The sequence below is a fragment of the Sus scrofa genome, chromosome 12 (assembly GCF_054392235.1).
Source record: "Sus scrofa isolate SSC_HxYL_T2T_F1_AM1 chromosome 12, Sscrofa_HxYL_maternal_Yorkshire_Landrace_v2.0, whole genome shotgun sequence".
NCBI lineage: Eukaryota > Metazoa > Chordata > Mammalia > Artiodactyla > Suidae > Sus > Sus scrofa.
The window spans coordinates 54,579,869-54,605,580 of record NC_139394.1 but is presented as its reverse complement, the minus strand read 5'-3'; the positions used below and the strand labels follow the sequence as shown (position 1 = coordinate 54,605,580).

Here is a 25,712-nt window from a genome sequence, read left to right as displayed (position 1 = left end):
GTCAGCATCTGTTTCCTGGAGTGCAGTCCCCCTTCTGCCTGGGGGCTGCCACCCCCTGCACACCGCCCCCCTGCTGCCCTGCCACCGGGAGCTGTGAGCCCAAGTCTGGGGCTCCCGTGCTACCAAGCAGGGGTCCTGTCCGCCTCAGACAAGGCCCGGGGGAGGTGCTGACTTCCGAAGCCACACCCCGGTGGCAGAGGCGTGACTGCTTTCTCCTCTCGGTGCAGCATTTGACAGTTTGTCCACGTGACCCAAGCGCTTGACACATATGCGCTGGGAAACAGACGGGGAGGGGTCCAGGGCTCAGCAGCCCAGGGCAGGGCTGGGCCTGGCGTGGCGCTGGACAATCGGGGAACCCCAACCCTGGCTGTTTTGTGGGTCCTGCATCCTCCTGAGGTTTTTCTCTTGCTCGATTTCTCTCCCCTCCCCTCCCCTCAAGGTACCACCCACCTCTTGTCCTTCCCTGCCTGAGGCTCGCACTGTCCAGGACCTCATGAGGCTGCTTGACATTAGCTGCCGACTCCCCCAGGTGCCCCCCGGGAGTGGGGGCTCGGGGAGGGAGGAGCATGGCCCCTGACCTTCCTCATTTCCTCCTTTGCAGGGAGGACTCACTGCCCTGGGGAGGGAGCTCAGTCCTGCCCACAGGGCCAGAGGCAGGACTAGCCACCTAATTTGTGGGGTTCTGTGCAAAATGAAAATGGGGAGCCTGGAGTTCCTGTTGTGGCTCAGCGGGTGAAGAGCCCAACTAGTAAGTGAGGACGTGGGTTCGATCCTTAGCCTCGCTTAGTGTGTTAAGGATCCCTGGAGGCTGTGGCTGTGGTGCAGGCTGGCAGCTGCAGCTCTCATTCAGCCCCTAGCCTATGAACTTCCATATGCCGCAAGTGCAGCCCTAAAAAGGAAAAAAACACACGTGGAGCCTGTTGTTCAAAAGTGAAGACCTTAACAGTGGCAGCAGAGCAGTAAACCAAGCACAGGGCCCTCCCCTCCCGAGCACAGGGCTCCGTGCAGTGCGTGGATGGCATATCCGGGAAGCTGGCTGGGACCCGAGGAGACGGGACCCGGCTTTAGGAGCTCCCGAGTTTTGTTCGGGAGACAGGACTTGGCACAGAGCACACCGCGGGAGCCAGGCATGGGCAGGAGTCCTCGGTGGACAAGGCCCCTCTATGCCGCTTCGCAGGTCATAACGCCTTTTCAGACAGCTCAGTGTCCTCCACCAACCCCGTGAGAGGGGCCGGGCCAGGGGCGGGCGGGTGGTTTCTGTCCTACAGATGAAGGGCCTGAGGACCCCGAGAGTGCGACCACCTAGCTGGCCCTCGCCCTGATGGGCAGGCGGCAGGTGGCGCTGGAAAGGGCCTGGGGGCCAGGCCTGCTCTGCCGCCACCCCCACCCCCGCCCAGGCCTGCCCAGGGCTGGCCCAGTTCAGCCCACAGCATGGAGCCTGACCGGCCAAGATGGGGCGGCCAAGGTAAACAGAGGTTTCCTACCTCGCGGCGCTGGCCCGGGAGGGAATTCCAGGGAAAGCCCCAGCACGCTGCTCCCTGGCTCGGGCATGGCAGCGGCCGAAGTGCCCACGGCCTCCCCCTGCCCCTCTGCGGGCAGGATTTTGTGCTTCTATGCCCCCCGCCTTGCACCTCTTGCAGGAGGAGGAGGGACCCCCTTTGGGGTTGGGAGAAATGACGGGCAAAAACAGAAAATGAAGACTTGGGTTCACACACAGACTTGACCCCAAGTGTTCATAGCTGCTCTGTCCACTGTACCCCAAGTTGGAAGCAACCGCGGTGTCCGTCAGCGGGGAGGCGGGGGGATGAACAAACCGTGGCAGGCCCGTGCGGCGGAACACACCTCCGCAGTGGAAGGGACAGAGCAGCTCTACGCATGACACGTAAAACCCTGGTACTGAGTAAAAGAAGCCAGAACCAGAAAGAGCCCGTACTGAGTGATTCCACCTCGATGAAGTTCCAGAAAAGGCAAAACAAATCTGTACCCACAGAGCAGATCCATGACTGCCAGAGCTGGGGGTTGGGGAAGATTGACAGCAAAGGGCCCGGAGGGAACGTTCTAGGGTGATGGAGTCGGGGGGAGGGGGCCGTCGCATGCATCTGTCAAAACTCATCAAACTGTGTGCCTAAAATGGCTACATTTTATTGCATGAAAATTATACTTTAATGCAGTTTGATTTAGAAAAAAAGAGAAAAGAGGCAGGAGCCAGAGGAGGTGGTGGGCACACGGCGGCTGTGGGAGCAGCGGTTTTGGCGTCAGCAGGAGGCGGGCCTCGCGGTGTGGGTGCAGTGTTTGCGGCACAGGGGCCCAGGCCAGCCCCACAATGTTCCCCCTTTCCAGGGGCAGGAAGAGGCTGAAGACCAAGGGGAAACAGCCCAAAGGGTGGAGGAGAGCTGGGAGGTGTGGCACCTCAGCCACTGGGTCAGAAGGACTCCAGCCAGGTCACGGCCCATAGCAGGGTCGGGAAGGAAGGGGGCATGAAGGGGCTGGAGAAGCTGTGCCAGGTCAGGGCAGTGGGGGGAAGCCAGCCTGGGACACCCCCCCCAGACAGTCCCCTGAGGCCAGCCCAGGACCCCGTTGTAGCAGCATCCAAGAGGCTGTGCGGCATTAGGAGCGGCCCTGGGACCCTGAGGCTGGCCCAGACGGTGTGGGGGAGGTGGGACCGAACTCTGCTGGCAGAGGTGTGGCCCTTGCAACCTCAGGACCCCAAGTGGCCACGGAGACCCAGTGGAGCCTGTGCTGACCCCCTCAAGGGCCTGGGCTGGCCTCCAGGACAGGCACAGGCCCCCTCCACACTCACAGAGCCGCTAAATTTAGCCAGGCAGGGGAGGCCGCCCTGGGGCCGAGCGCTTGGCAGCACTGCCTTGTCTCCCTACAAGGCCCGGCCCAGTGCCCGAGCTGGCCATCCAGCCTTTGGGCTTATAAGGCAGCTCTGGAGTCTTGGGGTGGGCTCTGGGCCAAGATCTCAGACTTTGGGGAGCCTCCTTCCCGGCCACCAGCAGACCTGGGAGCCCCTTGCTGTGTGACCTTGGGCAGCGGCACTCAAGTCCCAGAGCCTCAGTGACCTTATCTGTAAAATGGGAATTCTCAAGCAGACATCACAGGGCCACTAGAAAGAAAAACCTGCAGAACCACGTCTCCCTTGCTCCTCAAAATGCCTCAGACAAACGCAGATACCTGTGCCGTCCCTGACGTTGGGGCCGAGGGCGGGAAAGCACAGCATTTTAGTTCCAGGGAAGGGGACATGACCCTCTCAGCCACCTATCTGACTCTCGAAGAGTCTTTGTTGAGAAAAGGAATTGGGGAAGGAAATGTAATTGCTTTTCTTTCTTTTCCTTTGGGCACATTTTGGTTATGATAACATCCCCGAATGAGACCGGCATTTTCTGAGTGTCAAGGTCAGAACCGAGGCTCTAAGAGGAGCACTTGCATGTGCGCCAAGCAAGTCTGTCCATTGATCCATCGGTTCGTCAGCAAGCCTGGCTCCTCGGAGGAGTTAGAGGAGGAAGCGGGCGAGGAGGGCGGAGGGAAAGAGAACGAGGAGGTGGAGAACATGGTGACAGCGCTGAAAGGGACAGACATCGATTAGAAAATGATGGCGTTCCCGTCGTGGCGCAGTAGTTAACAAATCCGACTAGGAACCATGAGGTTGTGGGTTTGATCCCTGGCCTCGCTCAGTGGGTTAAGGATCCGGCATTGCCATGAGCTATGGTGTAGGTTGCAGACATGGCTTGGATCCCGCATGGCTGTGGCTGTGGCTGTGGTGTAGGCCGGCGGCAACAGCTCCAATTAGACCCCTAGCCTGGGAACCTCCATATGCCACAGGAGTGGTCCCTAGAAAAGGCAAAAAGACAAAAAAAGAAAAGAAAAAGAAAAAAGAAAATGACTGTCTAGGAGTTCCTGCTGTGGTGCCATGGAAACGATCCAGATAGTATCCATGAGGTTGCGGGTTCGATCCCTGGCCTCGCTCAGTGGGTTAAGGATCCGGCGTGGCTGTGAGCTGTGGCATAGGTCGCAGACCTGACTCAGATCCCGTGTTGCTGTGACTGTGGTGTAGGCCAGTGGCTACAGCTCTGATTCGACTCCTAGCCTGGGAACCTCCATATGTCGCAGGTACGGCCCTAAAAAGCAAACAAACAAAAGAAAATGATGGCCTGACTTCCTTCCCTCCTCCCTCCCTCCCCCACCTCCTTCCTCACCTCCCTCCCTCCTTTCCCCCTCACTTAGTCCCTGCTACCCCCCTGAGGAGGGTAGCCGAGTGGGACACAGAGATGGTGTCAGCCTCCACCCCACCCCCATGCCCCCACTGCAAGCGGTTCATGTCCAGGGTCTGCTCTGCCAAGGGCCACGAGGTCAGCGACAAAGGGGACGCCTTTTTGTCTGGGGTCAAGACCAGGCCAAGGGGATGTGGTCACTGTGGCTCTGGCTCCCAGCATCTCTGGATTTTCCTTAGAAAATCCCAGGATGTGTACTTACCAGCCCCTCTTAAAGGAAGTATCGTCGGACTGACAGCTGAGCCTGAGGTTGCTGGGAACTCCGTGCTGGGTGAGGCTGACCTGTGCGACGGGGGGACTGGCCTGGGGTGCTGGCAGGGGCCCTAGGCCTGCCATCCGTGGAAGCCCCTCACTGTCCAGAAAGCAGCTCTATTCAGACCTGAGGCTGGGATTCCCAGCCCGGGGCCTGGCTCCCCGCCCAAAGCCATTTCCCAGCTAAAGGGCTGCCAGAAAGAAGACTCCCGTCGGGGCGGAGCGGGGCGGGGGTGGGGGGAGCCCCGAGGACACCCAGCCTGGGTTGAGGGAGGGCCAAGGAGATCTTCCTGCTTCAAGCTGAGGCCTCCTCTACCAAACGGCGTGAGCTTGGGCAATTCACTTCTCTCTGAGCTCCAGTTTCTTCATCTGTGAAATGAGGAGGAGGCTGGGGGAGGCCTCCAGCCCCAGCCCAGGCCCCCGAGTCCCTGCGCTGAGGGCCGGGGCTGCAGAGGAGCTGCACCCTGAGCGTGAGAGTGGCCTCGGCTGCTCTGTCCTCAGTGTCGTCCGGACCTGTCCCCTGGGATTGCTACCCGTGAGGAAAGTCCCTTGTGGTCCCCGTTTCCCAGATAAGGAAGCAGGCTCAGAGCGGGGCACGTGCCCAGGCTCCCCCAGCAGCAGCAGAGCCAGAGCTGCTCACCCAGGCCGGGCTTTCCTGGCTGGTCTCCAGATCCTGATGGCCACATGTGGAACAGATGTGGCCCTGGCCTCGTCTGCGTACCTGGCCCTGTGTGCCGGTTCTGGGGTTAAGGAGGTGTGGCTGCCCTGGAAGTAGGGGGTGGAAAAGCCAGCCCGACCCCGCAGCCGATGGGGCAGAGGCCAGGCTCAGCCCCAGAGGAACGGGTGGATGGCACAGTCTCTGAGGTCAGGGTGGGGGTCCTGCGGCGGGTTCAGGAGGCCTCAGGCCCCTGGACTGGAAGCAGCCCTCCTTTCTCTTTGCCTCCAGGCGTCAGACCCCCAGGGACTGAGGTGTCCACTTGGGGGTGGGGGAAGGATGTTTGAATCTTGGATGGGTCCCTGTGTGGGGGAGGGCTCCAGCCTGAGGCCACTCCACCCAGGCCCTGGCCTGAGCCCCCAGCTCTGTCCTACCAGGTTCGTGGGGGGCTGATGGCTTTATCTTTGCCTCATGACGGGTGGCCCATGGTTTCCTGCCAACAGCTCCTGTTTCCGGAGGCCCAGCAGGGCCCAGGCGGAGCCAGGAGGGGCAGTGGGGCCGGGCCTGGGTGGCCCCCCCGGTCCCGCCCCCATCTATCTTTGGGAATTTATTTGTCCACAGGCGCAGGCTGGCCCACAGTCTATTGCCTGCCGGGGGCCCAGAGCTGCTCCGACCACCCGGGGGCTCTCCCGCCCAACACAAGCCAATTGACCTCTGACTCCTGACCTCTGGCCCCACCTGCCCGGCCCTGCCCTTCTTAAGGGGCTGGGAAACCCCTAGACGTTGCGCTGTAGACGCAGGTGTTGTGCCCCAGCCCCCCGCCCTCCCCACCCCACCCCGGGAGCCGAGGCCGTGCCGGGGGCTCGGTCACCAGCCTGCAGCCTGGCGGCCACCATGGCACGGCGGCTCCAGGACGAGCTGGCCGCCTTCTTCTTCGAGTACGACACCCCCCGGATGGTGCTCGTGCGCAACAAGAAGGTGGGCGTCGTCTTCCGCCTGATCCAGCTCGTGGTTCTGGTCTACGTGGTTGGGTGAGTCTGGACCCCTTCCCTCTGCCCAGCATCCCCCACCCCCGCCCCTGGCCTGTGCTCCAGGCTCTGGGGCGCCTCCCATGACCCCAAGGAGCCCTGCTTTCTCCCCATCGGCGGTCAGCCGCCTGACAAACCACTCTGGTGTCCCTCAGAAGGAAGGGGAGCCCACTGACCCACTGCCCACTGGGGGCCGGCGTCGAGGGCCAGCCCCCGCCCTGGGGCGCACGGTGAACAAGAGGCAAAGCCTCTGGGTTCCAAGGAGCTGGCCGGCTGCTCACAACGGTTCCCGCAGGTGGCGGGACACTTGGAAGCCAGGCCCCCGCCCTTCTGCCTCTGACTTCCCCCGCCTCCCCGCCACTAAGAGGGGGAGGCTGCCCCCCGGTTTTCAGGCCAGAGCTGGAGAGACCCTGCTCCCACCGGCCCTGCCTGAGTCAGAGGCAGCCCGGGCTGCTCGAGACCCTGAGCAGAGAAACTTTCAAATTTGGCCCAGCTGCTGCCCTAATGGTGGCTTCCAGGCAGGGTTTGCAGGCTGGTTCTGGTCCCAGGGAAGACAGCTCCTTTCTGGACATCGAGGGGCCTGTCCCCCATCCCGGGGTGCAGGAATAGGAGTATGTGGGACTCCCCAGCGGGCTGGCCAGCTCAGCAGGTGCTTGTGTGAGCACACATGTGTGTGATGTGTAGCTGTGTGCGTGTCGTGCCCAGAGCTCTGTATGGGGGCCGGCTGCCCATCGGGTGTGGCGGCTGGGTGTGCCCTGGGGCTGAGGCTCCTAGAGGCCCAGGAGCCACGGAAGGGGGTTCGGCCCCTACTGGGGGGTCTGGGGCATCCAGCAGCCCTGGCCCTCTGGTCTTCATGTCCCCATTTTTGCTGTGAGGCCAAACCAGGGCGGGCTGACCAGGAGGCCGGACTGTGACCACGTAGGTCCCCAAGGCCTCTAGGTTCCAAAACAGCCTTCCTCTGCCTTAGTTGGCCCCCGAGGCCTCCGAGCTGGTCAGGTAGAGCCAGGGCCAGACCCCGGCTCACCTTTCAGCCCCTGTGTTCTTCCTATTCACAAACCAGCCTGACATCGGCAATGTCACTGAGCCTGTGAGGGGAACTGAGGCCCAGTTAGAACAGGGGCCTCTGCCTTCTCCTTTCCTACATCTCAAGGGTTCTTAGAATTTTCTGATGACAGCACTGGAGCTCCCATTGTGGCTCAGCGGGTTAAGAACCCGACTAGTAGGAGTTCCCGTCGTGGCGCAGTGGTTAACGAATCCAACTAGGAACCATGAGGTTGCGGGTTCGGTCCCTGCCCTTGCTCAGTGGGTTAACGATCCGGCGTTGCCGTGAGCTGTGGTGTAGGTTGCAGACGCGGCTCGGATCCCGCGTTGCTGTGGCTCTGGCGTAGGCCGGTGGCTACAGCTCCGATTCAACCCCTAGCCTGAGAACCTCCATATGCCGCGGGAGCGGCCCAAGAAATAGCAACAACAACAACAAAAAGACAAAAAAAAAAAAAAAAAAAAAAAAGAACCCGACTAGTAGCCATGAGGATGCAGGTTCGATCCCTGGCCTTGCTCAGTGGGTTAAGGATCCGGCATTGCCGTGAGCTGTGATGCAGGTCGCAGGCGCGGCTTGGCTCCCGCGTAGGCCGGCGGCTGTAGCTCCCATTGGACCCCTCGCCTGGGAACTTCCATATGCTCTGGGTGCCGCCCTGAAAAGAAAAACAAAAACCAAAAAAAGCTAATTGTGGCACCAATGCGTGTCCGCCATTCGCCACACCCCTGACGCGGCAGGGAAGAGAGGCTCCCAGCCCAGACCTAGCCCATCTCTCCCACAAGAGGCTGGGGGATGTTGTCCTCACTGCAGCCCCTAAGGTTCCCTATGACCCACTTTCAGGTCAGCGCTGGGAGCAGTGCCAGGCCCTTTTGTGTGTTGCTCAGACTGTCAGAGGGAAAGGGACAGTCCTCCCACCTCACCCCCAGCTGCAGCATATGCCCCGGGCTGCCATCCGGTCCTGAACACATACCTCCAGTGACGGGGACCTCACTACCTCCCTCCTTCCCTTCCTCCCTCCCAAGACAGTGCACTCGGTTTTCAAACAGATGTGTCAGTGAGACCCAGAGACACCGAGTGCCTTAGCCTGGATCTCACAGCTGGAAAGAGGCTGAACCAGGATTTGAATCCAGCTGTGTGAGACCAACATCAGCCTTGATATTTCGGAAAGGAAAACCCTCAGTGAGGTGCAGCGACCTGCCCAAGTCACAGAGCAGAGGGAGGAAGGCAGAGTTCCTCCAAATAGCCCCAAATCCCACATCAGAAGGGCTCTGAGAACTTTCTGATGACGGCACTGGAGCTCCTGTTGTGGCTCAGCGGGTTAAGAAGCCGACTAATAGCCACGAGGATGCAGGTTCGATCCCTGGCCTTGCTCAGTGTGTTAAGGATCCCAACGCCCCCCACCCCAAGCTCAGGCTCCCGCTGGGGCTGACTCCTGCTGTCTCTGGCGCCCTCGTCTGGCCACTGCCCACTGCTGCACTGACCGCTCAGCTAGGCGTCCACAGCTGCAGACCAAACCCAGCCTGAACTTGGACTTGCAATCTCAGGCCTTGGTTTCCCAGTTGTTCCATGGAGCAGGGGTGGGGGGACCCTCTAAAGACGTTGCTTACAGGCTCAGAAATGTGCTCTTTCCTAGGGAGGGAGGGCCTTTCATTAATTACCCCCCACCCCCGCTGTCTGACTCTGTGGTGTGGGCCCTGCAGGGGACAGAGGGGAGCATAGAGGAGCCAGACACCCCAACCCAGAGACAGGGGACAGTCCAGGTGGGGGATGGGCAGACAGAGACAGAACTGGATGAAGGAATAGACACTGAGCACAGAACTCAGATGAAGAGAGGCGCTGAGGCATAGAGATGGAGGAGTTACTGAGACAGACGGCAGAGAGGCTGAGATGCTAAGAACTCGAACAGACTGCGAGAAGGGAGGCAGGCTGTGCTCGCTATTGGTCACGCTTTTCTGGGGAGTCCAGGGCAAGTGCAGGGAGCAGGTGGCCCTGAGGCCCCAGTGGGCTGAGCTAAGACATCACTCTCTTTGGCTTGAATTAACATGGTAATTTGTAGTTAGAAGTGATGTCTTCTGGGAAGGGATGAGCTCTCTTTCCTGGAGGTGTGCAGGCAGTAGGCTGTCATCATGACCTAGCAGGTCCATACAAGCGGTGTGCTGGGACATGTCCCTGCCTGGGGGACTCTGCCTGGGGGAAGAGAGAGGTCTGGCTGCGGTGCCTGGGAGGATCCCAAGGGGATCTGTGAATGCTGCTTGGGGAGGAAAGCCTGGGAAGGCTTCCTGGCGGAGGTGACACAGTAGTGGAACCACCCTTGAGCAAAGGCCTGAAGGCTGAAGTCCAGGCAGGGCTGCTATTGGCTCTCTCTCAGACTGCCCCCACAGAGCTCTTGAAATCACAGGCTTCTGATCCTGCAGCACACCAGGATAAGGAGACACAAATTACTGCTGGGAGAAACGCATCCACAGCATCTTCTCTCTGCCTAGTACTGGGTTGGGTTCCATGCGGCAGAGGTGGGGTACGGGGGAGGGGTATGAGCGAGAAGGCAGAGCGGAAGATGAATTAGCTGGAAGGTCTTGGTTGCTAGTGACAGAAACCCAATACAAACGGATTAAAATGGAAGAGTGGGGGAGTTCCCACCGTGGCTCAGCGGTTAACTCATCTGACTAGCATCCATGAGGATGCAGGTTCAATCCCTGGCCTTGCTCAGTGGGTTAAGGATCTGGCATTGCCATAACCTGTGGTGTAGGTTGCAGACACAGCTCGGATCCTGCACTGCTGTGGCTGTGGCATAGGCTGGCAGCTACAGCCCTGATTCGACCCCTAGCCTGGGAACCTCCATATGCCATGGGTGCAAAAAAATAAAAAATAATTGGAAGAGTGCAGGCACTGATTGGTTTGTGTAACTGAAAAATCAATGTGGGCTTCAGGCCTGGCTGGATCCTCATTCCAGCAAAATACCCAGATCCAACTCTTACTGGCTGCAGTTGAGTCATGTGCCTGTGCCAGAACCAATTGTTGTGGCCAAGGGAAGGGAATGCCCTGATTGGTGGAGCCTGGCTGTGTGCCCACTTCAGTCCAGGCTCTCCTGCTGGAAAGCAGAGTGTGATCGAAGGTCCTGGGGCAGGTAAGGGACAGCAAGAGTCACTTGGGCTGGGCGGGGGGAGCATGAACGGAGCCAAGGGAGAGGAGGGCCACCGGCCCAGGCCGCTCAGTGCTGGGCTTAGGAGCATGGGCTTCCTCTTGCCGGGGGTGGGGAGCCATAGAAGGGTGTCCAACAGGGGAGGGCCCAGAGAAGACAGGTGCTGGGGTAAGGGTGGAGGCCAGAGGCGGGATAGCTCTGAGGAGGCAGCAGTGATGAGAGGAGAGGGTGAGGCGAAGGCAGAAGCAGTGAGCATGGGGGTCAGGTCAGCGTCCGGTGGGCCCCGCTCAGCTTCTGCTCGCCGTTGCTGCGGCAGGACATGTACCCAAAGGGGCCAGAGTTCCTGATTTCTCAAGAGCAGTGGGGGGAATTCCTGTCATAGCTCAGCGGGTTAAGAAACTGACATAGTGTCCACGAGGACGCAGGTTCAATCCCTGGCCTTGCTCAGTGGGTTAAGGATCCGGCATTGCCACAAGCTATGGCATAGGTCGCAGATGCGGCTCAGATTCGATGTGGCTGTGGCTGTGGTGTAGGGTAGCAGCGGCAGCTCTGATTCAACGCCTGGCTTGGGAACCTCCTTGTGCTGCAGGGGCAGCCCTTAAAAAAAAAAAAAAAAAATTTCCCAGAGCAGTGGGAAATTGGAATTTATGAGTGAAAGGAACATCTCTTGGTTTTTAGAGGTTGGCAACTCATTCGAAACATTTAAAGACACAAATCATCAGCCCGACTTGTCTGCAGACTGCACGCTGATTAACAAACGTCTAAGCCCCCAGTGTGGACCCCAGCTCTGAACTCAGTCCCTCCAATGCCTGGAGTCTGGCCTTGCCCCTCCCTCAAGGGTGCTCTGCCTGATAGCATGTGTCTGATCTGGGCAACTCCTGCCTGTGGCCAAGGCTACACCCTGTGTCACTAGCCACACAACCTGTCCTCCCAACCCCATGCTAAAGCTGCCGCAGCATCTGCCCCAGCTCCTCTTATGCCCCAGCCCCACCCCCCCAGGAAGTCCTCTGGGTTCTTGGATGGAAGCCAAGGGGGGACAGGAAGGAAGCAGGGATGCGAGTCATGTGGGCATGATGGAGCCAGAGGGCGCGAGGGTCACTTCCAGGCTGTGCGCCTGGGGGATGGGGCGGGCGTGGCGCCATCCTTCAGGGTGAGGGCACCAGAGGTGCAAGTTCTTGGCAGGAGCGGAGGCATTCAGTTCGGTCCCACTGAATTTTTGTTTTGAGATGGAATTCACATGTCATAACATTCATCCTTTTAAAATATACACGGTGGTGGTTTCCAGTATAATCACGAAATTGTGCAACAGTCACCCTCTCTCATTCAGAACATTTGCACGCCCCCCCAAAAGAACCTCAGACCCCTTTAGCAGCCACTCCCCATTGCACCTCCCTCCATCCTGCTTTGCCTATTCTGGACGTTTCATCCACATAAAATCACACACCATGTGGGCTTTGGTGTCCGGCGTCTCTCCCTTAGCCTCCCGTTGCCAAGGTTCGTCCATGTTGGTTGGAACGTGTATCCGTACCTCGGTCCTTTTACGGCTGAATAATATTCCCTCGTGTGGAAATTCCACGCTTAGCCGGCCGTGTGCGGGGTTTCCACTTTTTGCTTGTGACGGATGTGAACATTTGTGTATACGTTTCTGTGCAGACGTGTTTTCAGTTCTTTTGAGTATTCAGTTCCTAGGAAGGCAATTGTTGAATCAAAGGGTAATTCCATGTTTAACTTTTTGAGAAACTTCCAGACGGTTTTCCAAAGGGTCAAGTTGAGCTGGCGGTACCTGCGAGATGTCCGGGCAGGGAAGGGGCTCAGCCCGGGGCGGGGGGAACATGTGTCACCACACAGTTGGAGATGTCAACGCTTAGGTACCTTCTCTGAGTGCAGAATTTTGGGTTGCTTTGTTCTTTTCGGTACTTTTCATGCCTAGAACAGTCCTTGGCACATCATCGAGGTCTGATAAGTAAATATTTGCTGAATGACCAAACGAGAGTAGGAAATTGAAATTCGGAGGCGCATACAGATGTGCAGATAGAAAACCGGGGACAGAGTGTGCCTGCGACAGCTCACTGGGGTTTCGGCCTGCGCTGAAAATGGAAACCAAGCGGATGGGGGCAGATCGACATTTAAGGAGGAATCAGTGAAGGCGCCCCGGAGGCTGTAAATAAACAGGGTTATTTAGTACGTGCCTGCTGCATGCCAAACAGTGTGCTCCCTTCCTTAAAGAGAACTCACGGGGGGGTTCCCACTGTGGCTCAGCGGTAACAAATCAATCGGTCTCTATGAGGATGCGGGGTCCATCCCTGGCCTCGCTCAGCGGGTTAAGGATCCGGCGTTGCCGTGAGCTGTGGTGTAGGTTGCAGACACGGCTCAGATCTGGTGTTGCTGTGTCTGTGGTATAAGCCAGCAGCTGCAGCTCTGATTCGAACCCTAGCCTGGGAAATTCCACATGCCACAGATACGACCCTAAAAAGCATTAAAAAGAGAGAGAGAGAGAAAGACTTTATCGGAAGGTCCCCCAATCACCTAGCCTCTTCCTGGGGCCCAGCCTGCAGCTCAGTGAATGGTAGAGTCTTGCCTATATTTGTCGAATAAGCAGCATCTTTGAGGTAGGTTCCTTCATCTCCTTTTTACTGAGACATTCCGGGCTCAGAGAGGTTTAGTTTTTAGCCAGAAGTCACACAGCAGGCGAGTGGCGGCGCTGGTGTGTGAACCTGCCGTCTGTGACTCCAGAGGCCACGCTCTTGGCTATTCCACCACGTGGCCTCGTCTACAGGGGGCTGTTGGAGAAAAGAAACAAGACAGGTTGTTGCTGAGGATGAGGAGGAAAGAATGGAAAGGAGAAATTCTGGAAGTGGGGGGGGGCTTCTGAAGATCCCAGTGTCATTGGCTTCAGGCCTCCTTGGTGGCCTTCCCTGGGCGGTGACCACAAGACCAGGTCAAGGTGAGCGTGGCCTTGGAGGGGTGGGCCTGGCGCCACGGCCATTCTGTTATTATCAGGACGGGGTCATTGATGATAGCTTTGGGCCCCAGGACCGACGGCCCCCGAGGGCAGACACCGCCTGGAATGACTGCAGCACCCCAGCCTGCAGCCTCTGTGTGGCTCCCGGCAGACCCACTGATGCCAGGCTGCTCAGTGAGCGGGGCAGAGGCCTGGGCCGAGGGCCTCGAGCCTGGGGTCTGCCTCTGCCTCCGGAGGGACCTCCCCCAGGCCTCAGTTTTCCCATCTATACTGTGAGGGATTGGTTTTGGGCAAAGAGAGAAACGCACTAGGATGTCGGGGATGGGGCCGCCAAGAGGGCGGCCGGTGACCTCTCCTCCGAGGCTGCGGAATATGGAGCAGCTCCCCATTGCCCCCCCCAAGAGCATGCCAAGAGCAACTTCCAGCTTGGGCTTGGAGCCGGAGGCCTTCCTGGAGGAAGAAACTAAGGAGAACAGGGCTCTGGGTGATGCCCCTCCCTCCCTGAGGAGGCGGAGGCAGGGAGGCCGGCTCAGGACACTGAGGATTGTCCCGCCTCACCTGTTGCCATCTGAGACCTGCAGGGGGCAGCGGTGACCATGTTAAGCTTTGGAGTTAGGGGGCAGGGGCCGAGGGGCGGGGGTGCCATCTGGGCTCCCACCAGGCTTGCTGGCCAGGAGAGGAGGGGGCTTGGAGAAGGAGGGAAGAGGAGGACATGGGCGGGCTGCCTTCCTGGGGCCTGGAGCAGGGAGCCAGGCCCAGGGAGCGAGCAGTGACTCTGGGACTAAGAGGCCTAGAGAATTCAGCTACCGGGCCTGAGTTCCGGGGGCCAGAAGAGGGGCTAGGAGTCGGCTTGGACAGATGGGTAGGGCGAAGGGTCACAGGGACATAAATACCCTCCCCACAGTCAGCCCCGGCCTCGGGCGTGCTCACAGGTGTGCCCTGGAGATACACAGCCACACGCTCTGATGGGCACCAGGAACAGACAGACACACACACACACACACACATACACACACACACTGAATCGCCAAGATTCTCTCCCAAAGGGAGAAGACCACACCCTCGAAAAAAGTGCTATCCCGAACTCTCCCTTGCAAGCCCCAGAAACCAAACCCAAACTAGCTTAAATAACGGAAGAGACTCTATTAGCTCATGTACAGTCCAGAAGGAGCTGTCTCAGCATGGTGCCGGTACGGCAGGATCCAGGCGCCCACACAGCATTGTCGGGGCTCCGCCCTCTCCATCTCCTGCCCCTGGTTTTCCTCTAAGCTGGCTCTGCTCTCAGACTTGCTCTCTCCGTGAGGACTACCCATAGTTTTGGTCTTTTGCAGCCCCCTTGCTTAACCACCTGGCAGCAAGGATGTCTCTTTCCTGGTGATTCCCAGACAAACACTGGCACACAGAGGAACCTCCCCGGGGCTGTGCGCCCACCCTCAGACCTATCACTGTTGCGAGGGCGATGGAACATTGACCGGCAGGCCTTGGTCACGTGTCCCCCACCCTGGGGCTAGGAAAGAGGTTGGCCCCACTAAACCTCCCAGAGTGATGGAGAGCCCAGAGGAACAGGGCTTCCTGGGCTGGGAGGGGAAGGCCAGAATTTCCCAAGAAAGCTGGGAAGCCTCCAGCCAGAGCCATTCCCATAAGGGCCTCAACTGGGGCCAGATGCAGCCACTTAGCCTCCGGTTTCCCTTCCAGTTAGTCTTCGTCCCCAGGGGATCCCAGCAGAGCTGAGATGGTACCAGCTCATGACTCGATCGCAAACACCTGTGGCCTGTGCAGTGCTCGCCCCGTGCCAGTATCCACTCTAAGTGCTTCCACAGGCCTTAACGCACAACACGAGCCCTGCTGGTACTATTATTGTTGACATTTCACGAGGAAATTGAAACAGAGAGGAATCGAATGGCTCACCCCGAATCACACACCCTGGGAGGTTCAAGCCCAGGTTCCTCTGCTCAGAAGGCCGGGTCTCCGCCATCGCGCTCTGCCGTTTCTCAGCAGGAGGACCTCGGGAAGGGAGGGAGAGCCAAAGGAAGGTTGGGGTCCAAGAAGCTTGGCCTCCCCCAACCCCTGCTCTTGGAAAAGACAATGAAAGAGACTCCGGGTGGCTCTGCTCCCTGGGAATTAATATTTTCCTTGTGAAAAGAATGGTGGAATTGCAGGCACAGGCCAGCAGGGGGAGCAGGTGAAGCCTTCCTGCCTCCAGCCCAAGATAGAGCTTTAGGAGCAGAGAGCGGCTCCCAGGAGCATCTGGGGAGGGGAAGGGTGGGGACTTGACAGGTCCAGCTGGGGCCAGAAAGGGCAGTGCCCCACATAGCCTCGTGCCATCCTTGAATGGCCACGCCCAGCTCTGGCCCCTCTCCCCCCCCAACCCCCCTGCAGGTGGGTGTTCGTCTACGAGAAGGGCTACCAGACCTCTAGCGGCCTCATCAGCAGCGTGTCCGTGAAACTCAAGGGTCTGGCTGTGACGAAGCTTCCAAGCCTGGGCCCCCAGGTCTGGGATGTGGCCGACTACGTCTTCCCGGCCCAAGTGAGCTGACTCGGGGGTGTGCCTTCCACCCACAGGGCCTGCGGGCTCAGAGCTGGTTTAGGCTCCTCCCACCCCCCTGTGCACCGGCTGAGCTCCCGTCTCTCTCTGGACCTCGGCTTCCCTACCTGTGCATGAAGGGCAGAAGCAGCCTGATAATATCACCCCACTCTGGCGTTTGGGGTTTGGAGGCTGCTGGGTGTGGGTTCAGGGGCATGCTGGGGCAGTGCTCGCCTTCTGGGGGCTCTTTCCCCAGCTCAGAGCCCTGCCCTCCCCTCCCCTACCTCTCACTTCCAGGGGGACAGCTCCTTTGTGGTTATGACCAATTTTATCGCCACCCCCCGGCAGGCTCAAGGCCACTGTGCAGAGGTGAGGACTTTCCCATCTTCCCCTCTTGGACCCGCAGGGAAAAATACAAGGAAGAGGAAGCCCCCTTGGGCATCGGAGGGAAAGCCAGACAGGCTTCCTGCGGGGACCACGGTGGTGGAATTTCAGGCACAGATTTACACAGAGTAACAGCCCACCATGGGCGGGGCTGAGGCTTCCCTCCCAACTGTGTGCCAAGCAGGATGCCGAGCCTCACTGCCCACCCAACCTCCCCAACCCCTGCCGGCTGACATCAACACCAGGGCAGCCGGGCAGGAGCCTGGAGGGGTCCTGGGAGGGGACTGGGGCAGGAGGCTGTGAGCAAGGGTCACCCCAAAGGGGTCTGACACTCGGCCCCACGCCCTCCCTAGGGCCCTGGGGGCGGGAAGGGATCTTCTCAGGACCCTGCCTGAGGGACCTGGGGCCAGCAGCTCTCCCCTCCCCCAGAACCCGGAAGGGGGCACATGCACAGGTGATAGTGGCTGCACCCCGGGAAAGGCAGAAAGGAAGGCCCAAGGTAAGGTCCCCCTCCTCCTTCCTCCTCCACAGACCATCACCTCCAGGCTTCCTCCACCAGGAAGTCCTTCCTGCTCTCTCCCCTCTCACCACCCTGACCTTGGCCTCCCCTGTCCCAGACCCAGCCACATTTCTGTCCTCAGGCTTCTGCTCTTGGGCGCCCCATCACTGGGGGCTCCTTGGAGGGGGGCCGGGGAGAGCTTCCTCTGCACCCCCAGCTTAGGGTGGGCAACCAGGGGTTCCCCCTCGCTCCAGGTATCCGCACGGGCAGGTGTGTGGCCTTCAATGACACCGTGCAGACGTGTGAGATCTTTGGCTGGTGCCCCGTGGAGGTGGACGACAACATCCCACGGTAATGCCCTGTCCTTCCAGGGAGCTGGTTCCCAGTCCCGACAGAGAAGCATCTGGGTCTGTGCTCGGCAAGACCCCCTTCTTCCAACCCCACCCTCACCCCATGTGTGCAGCCCAGGCCAGAGGTCCCCCCCTCCCCCAGCCCCTGGTTAAGGGGCCTGAGAGTCCACATCCCAGCATGCCCACCCCTCCAAGGACCCCGGGCCACAGGAAGTCCCCGCAGGCTCGCACACCCCTGCACCCCGAGCCGAGCTCTGGCGGGCGCCCGAGGGACTCCTGGGGAGGGGCGGTGAGTGAGTTCTGCCTCCTCCAGCCCCGCCCTTCTCCGGGAGGCCGAGAACTTCACTCTCTTCATCAAGAACAGCATCAGCTTTCCCCGCTTCAAGGTCACCAGGTTCGTGGGAAAAGCGGGCAGCCGGGCAGGCGGCTCCCGGAGGCTGCTCCAGCTGGTCTCAACCTGTCACTTCTGTCACCCTGCACTCGTGCTGACTTCCTTCTGGAGGCAGAGGCTCGGGCTGGGCCCCTGGGGTGGGCTGCCTTCCGTCTCCAAGGGCTAAGACGGGGTCTTTCTGGGGCCTGTGAGGGGTCCCCGGAGCTTCGGGGCATGGCGGGTGCTCTCCGCTGGCATACCGCCCCCTCCAATGCCCTCTGTCCCCACAGGCGCAACCTGGTGGAGGAGGTGGATGCCGCCTACATGAAGACCTGCCTCTATCACAAGACCTTGCACCCGCTGTGTCCCGTCTTCAACCTCGGCTACGTGGTACAAGAGTCAGGCCAGAATTTCAGCACCTTGGCAGAGAAGGTATGGTGCCAGGCGAGTGGGGAGGGCTGGGCACCCAGATCATCAGGCCAAAAAAGGCTTTTGGGGTCCAGTTAGACCTCCCCGCAAGTCCCCGGTGTGGGCTGAGCATATATACGGATCTGTCCCCTGACATTGGGGGTCTCTGAATCTCAGTGCTGTGTCCTCAGCCAGGCCTGGCATGGACCCGGCCCAGAGGAGGTGCCCAGAATGAATGGCCATGGGCAGATGTCACCTGGATGCCCTCTGAGGGCCCACTGTTTTTTAAATATTAGATAAAAGCTGCTTAACGAGTGCCCGTCGCGGTGCAGCAGAAACGAATCCAACTAAGAGCCATGAGGTTGTGGGTTCCAACCCTGGCCTTGCTCAGCGAGTTAAGGATCCAGTGCTGCCGTGAGCTGTGGTGTAGGTCGAAGACACGGCTTGGATCTGGCGTTGCTATGGCTGTGGTATAGACTGGCAGCTGCAGCTCCAATTAGACCCCTAGACTGGGAACCTCCATATACCGGGGTGCGGCCCTAAAAAACAGACAAACAGAAAAACAGCAACTTAAGTCCCATGACCCACGGGCCTGAGAAATCCTCTGCCCTGCCCAGGGTTTCCGGGAACCTGAGGCTGAGATGCACGGTCACGTGGGGTTCTGGGAGACGTGGTACCTTATAAGGAGCAGAGACCTGTCTGACCGGGTTCAGGTCCTGGATCTGCCCCTAATGAGCCACGTGACCTCAGACAAGTCTCTGACCCCCAGTGTGTCTGAGCTCTAGCTCCTGTAAAGGAGGGGCAGTGATGGAGTTCCCATTGTGGCTCAGTGGATTAAGAACCCTCGCAGTGTCTGTGAGGGCGTGGGTTTGATCCCTGGCCTCACTGGGCGGGTTAAGGACCAGCATTGCTACGAGCTGTGATGTGGGTCACAGATGCAGCTTGGATCCTGATGGCTGTGGCTGTGGCGGAGGCAGCAGGTGCAACTCCAATTCAGCACCTACCCCGGGAACTTCCATGTAGCACAAGTGCAGCCTTAAAAAAAAAAGCAAAAAAAGGAGGGGCAGTAGCAGTCACGTCTGGCCGAGTTGCCCTGAGGATCAGAATTCACTTCAGTACGGCCTTGCCCATGGCACCCTACGTACAGTTCCCGTGTCATCTTTGTCATCCCGCTCTTTCCATCAGGGATGGGAATCGGCCTCTTTGCTGTGACATCACACCCCACAGCATCACTCACAATACCTTGATCTAGAACTGAGGTCAGCAAACTTTCTCTTTTTCCCTTTCTTTCTTTCTTTCTTTTTTTTTTTTTTTTTTTTGTCTTTTTAGGGCTGTCCCCATGCCATATGTAAGTTCCCAGGCTAGGAGTTAAATCAGAGCGACAGCTGCCAGCCTACGCCACAGCTCACGGCAACGCCAGATCCCAGCCATGTCTGCAACCTACGTGTCTGCTCATGGCAATGCCAGATCCTTAACCCACTGAGTGAGTTCTGGGATCAAACCGGCAACCTCATGGATACTAGTTGGGTACTTAACCCCGCTGAGCCACAGTGGGAATTCCAGCAAACTTTCTTTAAAGGGCCAGAAACTAAGTATGGGCCGTAGGCCGCCTGGTCTCTGTTCCAGCTCCTCAGGTCAGCTGCTGTAGGGCAAAGGCCACCAAAGGCCACCAGACAATCTGTACACAGATCCGGCCCTCAGGTCTCAGCTTGTCAACCCCTGGAGGGAGTTGACACACAGGACCAGAAGGCGGAATGTGAGTTAGCTTTCCTCTTTCCTAAAAATCTCCAGGCCACCCCCACAAGGAGCTTCTCACCCATCACCTCCGTCTCCAGGGGTCTAGCTTCTCACCTCGCTGCGCCCCCAGCTCCACGCCTATTCTGATCCCCGCCCAGTTCTCTTGCTAGAACCCCCCCACCTGTTCTTGCCCCCGCCTCGCCCAGAGGATCTTCAGTTTCTCAAATGCTCTCTTCCCAGCCCATGTCTTTATAGACTCAGCCTTTAACTCCACAGTTATTGACTGTGACTCAGGATCAGTGACAGATGAGACAGACAGCCCCACCCTCGTGGAGTTTACAGTCTCGGAGGAGACGGGTCAATAATCACACAAAAATAAATGTGTGGCAGGTGTTCCCGCCGTGGTTCAGTGGAAACAAATCTGACTAGGATCCATGAGGACGAAGGTTGGATCCCTGGCCTTGCTCGGTGGGTTAAGGATCCGGTGTTGCCGTGAGCTGTGTGGTGTAGGTCATAGACTTGGCTCAGATCCCCTGTTGCTGTGGCTGTGGCATAGGCCGGTGGCTATAGCTCCAATTTGATCCCTAGCCTGAGACCTTCCATATGCTGTGGGTGTGGCCCTTAAAAAAAAAAAGACCCCCCCCCCAAAAAAAAACTGTGGCAGAGTTATTTTGTGGCTCAGTGGGTTAAGGATCCAGCTTTGTCAGTGCTGTGGCTTTGGTGGCTGCTCTGGTGTGGGTCCCATTCCTGGTCCAGGAACTTCTGCATGCTGGGGTGCAGCTGAAAAGGAGAAAAAAATAAATAAAACATGAAGTTACAAAGTGACGCACGTTCTAGAAGAAAACCACAGAGAGAATCACGGGGGGCATATTTTAGACTGGGGGTGGTGGTCAGGGAAGGCCTCTCAGAGAAAGTGACCAAAGGATGAAAAAGAGCCAGCCTTGTGGGAAGAACTGCACGTGCAAAGGCCCTGAGGTAGGAAGACCCTGGTGTCTTCTAGAGACGGTCAGAAAATTTGAGTGGGGCTGGAGGAGATAACAGGACTTCAACCTTGAAGCAGCGTCTCAGTGTCTTTTCTCAAAAATTTTCCCCCTTTGAGACTGCTGGCCTGGCTATAAGGCAGGAGTTCTTGATCCCATACCCTTTATTTTTTTTTTTTCCGTCTTTTTGTCTTTTTAGGGCCGCACCCACAGCATATGGAGGTTCCCAGGCTAGGGGTCGAATCGGAGCTGCAGCTGCCAGCCTACGCCAGAGCCACAGCAACGCGGGATCGGAGCCATATCTGTGACCTACACCACAGCTCACGGCAACGCTGGATCCTGACTTAACCCCTGGGGGAGGCAGGGGATTGAACCCTCGTCCTCATGGATACTAGTCGGGTTTGTTACCACTGAGCTACAACGGGAACTCCCTAGACCCCTGATCTTACGCCTGTGTCCCTGGCAGGGTGGTGTGGTGGGCATCACCATCGACTGGAACTGTGACCTGGACTGGCACGTGCGACACTGCAAACCCGTCTACGAGTTCCACGGGCTGTACGAGGAGAAAAAACTGTCTCCAGGCTTCAACTTCAGGTGCCTGCTGCGCCCCTGCCAGTGCAGCCTTCTTTGGGGTCCCACCAGCTTTTCTGCCCCCAGAACCCATTGAGGCCAAGCACGTGGGGGCAGGGGGTGGGGAGCAGAGGATCCTGGGAAACTCCCATCCTGCTGGGATCGGCCAAGCAGGGAGCCAGCAGGGAACACGAGCGTAGACGCCTGAGCCCTGCCCCTGGCTCTCGGTCCCCTCGAGGCCCCCCTGGCCAGGACGGGCTGGGGACATGCCGACATCAGGAGTCAGGGCCGTGGTTCCTGGAATGCGGCCTGGGGTCCTGCTTGTGATTCCCCCTCTGTGTACGTTGAGGGGCACCGGGCCGGCCTCATGGACCTCAAAGCACTCCTGCATCCCCGAGGCTCCGTGAACTCTGGACTCAGGCTGATTCTCCATCACCTTCTGCTGCAACCTCCTCCCCCGTCCCCAAGGTTTGCCAGGCACTTCGTGGAGAACGGGACCAACCACCGGCACCTCTTCAAGGTGTTTGGGATTCGCTTTGACATTCTGGTGGCCGGCAAGGTGAGCATCCGCTGTAAAGGGCAGCCAGACACACAGGCTGAGTTCCCGTGAGAGCCTGTCGGGGGGCCTACGGCTGGTCCGCATTCTGCACACGTCTGTGTCTGATAACAGAGGGACCTGGGTGCTGCTGAGGGCGGGGCTTTCCAGCCTGAGACCACCCCTCCGCCACTATCTCCCTGTGTCCAGGGGGACAGAGCCAAAGTCAAAACTCAGAGCTGCTGACCAGCACGGGGTCCCTGCGCAGAGCTAGACCCGTGGGCTGCAGGCAGAGGGGCTGGTGAACAGGGGAGGGTCGGGAAGCTCCCTTGCCCCAGGCCTGAGTGCTTCTGAGGAAGGTCTTTTCTGCTCCACCCTTTTTTTTTTTTTTTTTTGGCCTTTTCTGGGGCCGTTCCTGTAGCATATAGAGGTTCCCGGGCTAGGGGTCTAATCAGAGCTGTAGCCACCGGCCTACACCACAGCCCCAGCAATGCGGGATCCGAGCTGCATCTGCAACCTACACCACAGCTCAGGGCAACGCCGGATCCTTAACCCGCTGAGCGAGGCTAGGGATCGAACCCGTAACCTCATGGTTCCTAGTCGGATTTGTTAACCTCTGCGCCACGACGGGACCTCCTCCGCCCGAGCCTTCTGACCGTTACCCCTTCTCTCCCCGGGCCCTGCCGCCAGGCCGGGAAGTTCGACATCATCCCCACAATGACCACCATCGGCTCTGGCATTGGCATCTTCGGGGTGGTAAGTGCTGAGGTCGCTGTGCCGGGTCGGCCCCTCCCCTTCCACCTCAGCCACCATCTCCCTGCTCAACCAGGCTGTAATTGTCCCCTCTTGCTGAGCCCACCCACCACCCCGGACCCAGCTCCCACCCAAGGAAGCCAAGGCCCAGAGCTGGGGCAGCACAGAGGCGGGATGCAGCCTGCAGGGCTCCTCCCCCACCAGGACTTGGGGTCTGGACAGGACTCAACCGGGCCCCCCCTGCGGTCAGCAGGGACAGAAGAGGGGTGCTGGGGGGGTCCTGTCCTTGCCCCCCAATTCCCTTGCTCTATCCACCACCCACTGCCCTCAGGCCACGGTTCTCTGTGACCTGCTGCTGCTCCACATCCTGCCCAGGCGGCACTACTACAAGCAGAAGAAGTTCAAGTACGCAGAGGACATGGGGCCGGGGCCGGGGCCGGTAAGAGAGCCCACTGGGTCCTCCCTTCAGCGGCCCGAGGCCCGCGTGTCCGTGCTGGGGAGCCAGCTGCTTCTTGGGGCTGACTTTCACCCTCCCGATGCTCACGCAGGGGGAGCATGACCCCGCGGCCACCAGCTCCACCCTGGTTCTGCAGGAGAACATGAAGACATCCTGACCTCTGCCCCTGACCCTGACTGGACGAAGCACGAGGCTTCCGGCGGAGGCCCCGGCAGGGTCCCGGCCAGGGCAGAGGGGTCTCCCCGCGAGATCTCCCCCCTCAACCTTCAGCCAGGCAAACATCAGCTTGCCGGGAGCTTTAGGTGGCCACTGTGAGAGGCCGGCATGAGTCAGGGCTCTGGGCTCCAACTCTGCACCCCCAAGGGAGCCTAGCCCTGGCCTCAGCCGCTCCTGGCTTAGAGGTTCGTGCCTCTCCCTCCGGGCCCTCATCCACGCCTCCCACGGCCTCGTGTCTCAGACTGTGTTCTGCTATGTGGCAGCCACTAGCCATGGGTGACTATTTAAATTTAAATTAATTGCAATTGAATAAACTAAAACATCCGTCCTTCAGCCTAGCCTAAATGCACACACGTGGCTGGTGGTTGCCCCGATGAACCACACAGAACATTTCCAGCATCACAGAAAGTTCTGCTGGACGGGTCTCCTTGAACCCCATTTCTTCCTGGCCCCAGATTTCCCGGGGGAGCTTACCAAGAGTGCCAGTGGCACCTGGGCCATCCCAGACCTCCTGAATGAGAATCTCCAGGGCTGGTCACATAATCTGCAAAAATAGCCAGCTCTTCAGGTCATTTTTAGGACCTGCGTTTTAGAACCACTCCTGACTAGGTGTCCGATATAGCCGAGGCCTGCATCACCTGGCAGGTGCAGGCCTTGAGCAGATGTGTGGTGCACTCACAAGCCTCACGGTGTCTCATGCACACTCATCTGAATGCACTCCCCCCCCATCCACACTGTGTATTTGAACAGCAGCCATCTGAACACACTTACACCTCCAGGCACAGACTCGTGGTCCACGCCACATCCCCTCCCCGGGGATGAGCTTCTCCCTGCGTGTGTCAGGCCAGGACAGCCCCGTCTAGTGATGGATTCTTACTCAGCTACCTCTGATCTGGGTGGGCACCTCAGCTGAATCCTGGGCCCCCTGCCTGTGACTCAGCCCCAGCTCTTGCGAAGCCTGCCTGGATCTGTCAGAACACAAGGTCTGGGAAATAAATCAAGGGGTGGCGTATAATAAACGGAATGATGAATGAGTTCAAACCTCTGCCTTCTGCCCTTCTTCCCAGCCCTCTCTGAGATGCTGTGCCCTGCTGTGAGATGCAGAGCTGAGCTGTGCCATCTTGGAGGTCCTTCTGGATCTTTCCATGGGAGGGGGTGAGCTGAGCTCTGCAGAGGCGATACCAGGGTCAGCTCGCCCCTCCCCACCATGCGCCCCGAACCTTGGCGCTCTTCCCAGTCCTCCACCCGCCCCTCCCACAGCTTTGAAAGGCCTGGCGCTGGGACCGGCAAAGACCCCAGGAGAGCCCTCACGAAAGCAGGGGTGAGCGCTCTCCCAGGAGGGAGAGATCCCAAAGATTTCTGTTGGAATCCTAGAGGGGGAGGAAGGTCCACCTGCTGTGGGGATGACCTCCGGTCTGGACGTACAGCCAGGCAGGGTCTCTGGGCAGCTCCACCATCATGCTCTGTCTAGACCAGTGTCATCCAACAGCAGTGATGGAACAGTCTTTTTTTTCTTTTTGCCCTTTTAGGGCCGTACTTGCGGCATATAGAAATTCCCAGGCTAGGGGTCGAATCAGAGCTGCAGCTGCCGGCCTACACCACAGCCACATCAACGCCACATCTGCAACCTACACCGCAGCTCATGGCAACGCCAGATTCTTAACCCACTGAGAGGGTCCAGGGATCAAATCTGCATCCACATGGATACTAGTCAGGTTCTTAAACTGCTGAGCCACAGCGGGAACTCCTGATAGAATTTTTTTTTTTTTTTTTTTGCTATTTCTTGGGCCGCTCCCGCAGCATATGGAGGTTCCCAGGCTAGGGGGTCTAATCGGAGCTGTAGCTGCCAGCCTATGCCACAGCCAGAGCAATGAGGGATCCAAGCCATGGCTGCAACCTACACCACAGTTCACGGCAACACTGGATCGTTAACCCACTGAGCGAGGCCAGGGACCGAACCCGCAACCTCATGGTTTCTAGTCGGATTCATTAACCACTGCGCCACGACGGGAACTCCTTTTTTTTTTTTTTTTTTTCCTTTAGGGAAGTTCCCAGGCTAGGGGTCAAATTGGAGCTACAGCTACCAGCCTACATCACAGCCACAGCAATGCAGGATCCAGGCCGAGTCTTGGACCTGTATCACGGCTCACGACATAGGAAGATCCTTAATGCACTGAGTGAGGCCAGGGCTCACGCAACCAGGGACCAGAATTTTTATTCACTTTAAATTGCCACATGTGGGAGTACCCCAGTGGTCTGGCAGTTAAGGATCTGGCATTGTCACTGCTGTGGCTTGGGTTCGATCCCTGGCCCAGGAACTTCCACATGCCGTGGGTGAAACAAACAAACACAACCGCCATGTGTGGCTCACGGCCACCATATTGGGCAGCAGAGGCGAGCCCCTCCCTTCTCCCTCAGGTCCTTGGCCTCCTGCCCTCATCCCCGGCCCAGAGCCATCCTTCAGATTTTGTAAGACAGGAACTCTCTCTTCTTTCCTCCCTTCCTTCTCCAGACCTACCTGCTTTTAGACCTCCTGTTCCCTCCCCTTCTGAAAGAGAGAGGATTTCCCCTTGGTACCCGAAC

The 25,712-nt window shown here is 58.7% G+C and overlaps 1 protein-coding gene across 5 annotated transcripts; it reads left to right on the top strand.

The window, feature by feature from the left end:
* The first annotated feature begins 4,462 nt into the window (after positions 1-4,462).
* On the top strand, positions 4,463-24,170 carry P2RX1 (purinergic receptor P2X 1). 5 transcript variants are annotated; one of them, XM_084985631.1, is made up of 13 exons: positions 4,463-4,545; positions 5,803-6,212; positions 15,726-15,873; positions 16,168-16,239; positions 16,684-16,753; positions 17,008-17,104; positions 17,417-17,497; positions 17,764-17,905; positions 21,065-21,192; positions 21,637-21,727; positions 22,394-22,459; positions 22,788-22,895; positions 23,005-24,170. In XM_084985631.1, the coding sequence occupies exons 2-13, from the start codon at positions 6,076-6,078 to the stop codon at positions 23,068-23,070; spliced, it is 1,206 nt and encodes a 401-aa protein (XP_084841757.1). In that variant the 5' UTR covers positions 4,463-4,545; positions 5,803-6,075; the 3' UTR covers positions 23,071-24,170. The 5 variants fall into 5 exon arrangements, with proteins under 5 accessions (XP_084841757.1, XP_084841759.1, XP_084841758.1 ...); XM_084985633.1 differs by lacking the exon at positions 4,463-4,545 and adding an exon at positions 4,807-5,061; XM_084985632.1 differs by lacking the exon at positions 4,463-4,545 and adding an exon at positions 4,850-5,070.
* Positions 24,171-25,712: the final 1,542 nt, after the last annotated feature.

What these genes read in the sequence shown, in the direction of transcription:
- P2RX1 (XM_084985631.1), top strand. Translation starts at nt 6,076, where the DNA reads ATGGCACGGCGGCTCCAGGACGAGCTGGCCGCCTTCTTCTTCGAGTAC. An exon ending in TCAGCACCTTGGCAGAGAAG is followed by an intron (nt 17,906 to 21,064) that starts GTATGGTGCCAG and finishes TGTCCCTGGCAG; the next exon opens with GGTGGTGTGGTGGGCATCAC. An exon ending in TCTCCAGGCTTCAACTTCAG is followed by an intron (nt 21,193 to 21,636) that starts GTGCCTGCTGCG and finishes CCCGTCCCCAAG; the next exon opens with GTTTGCCAGGCACTTCGTGG.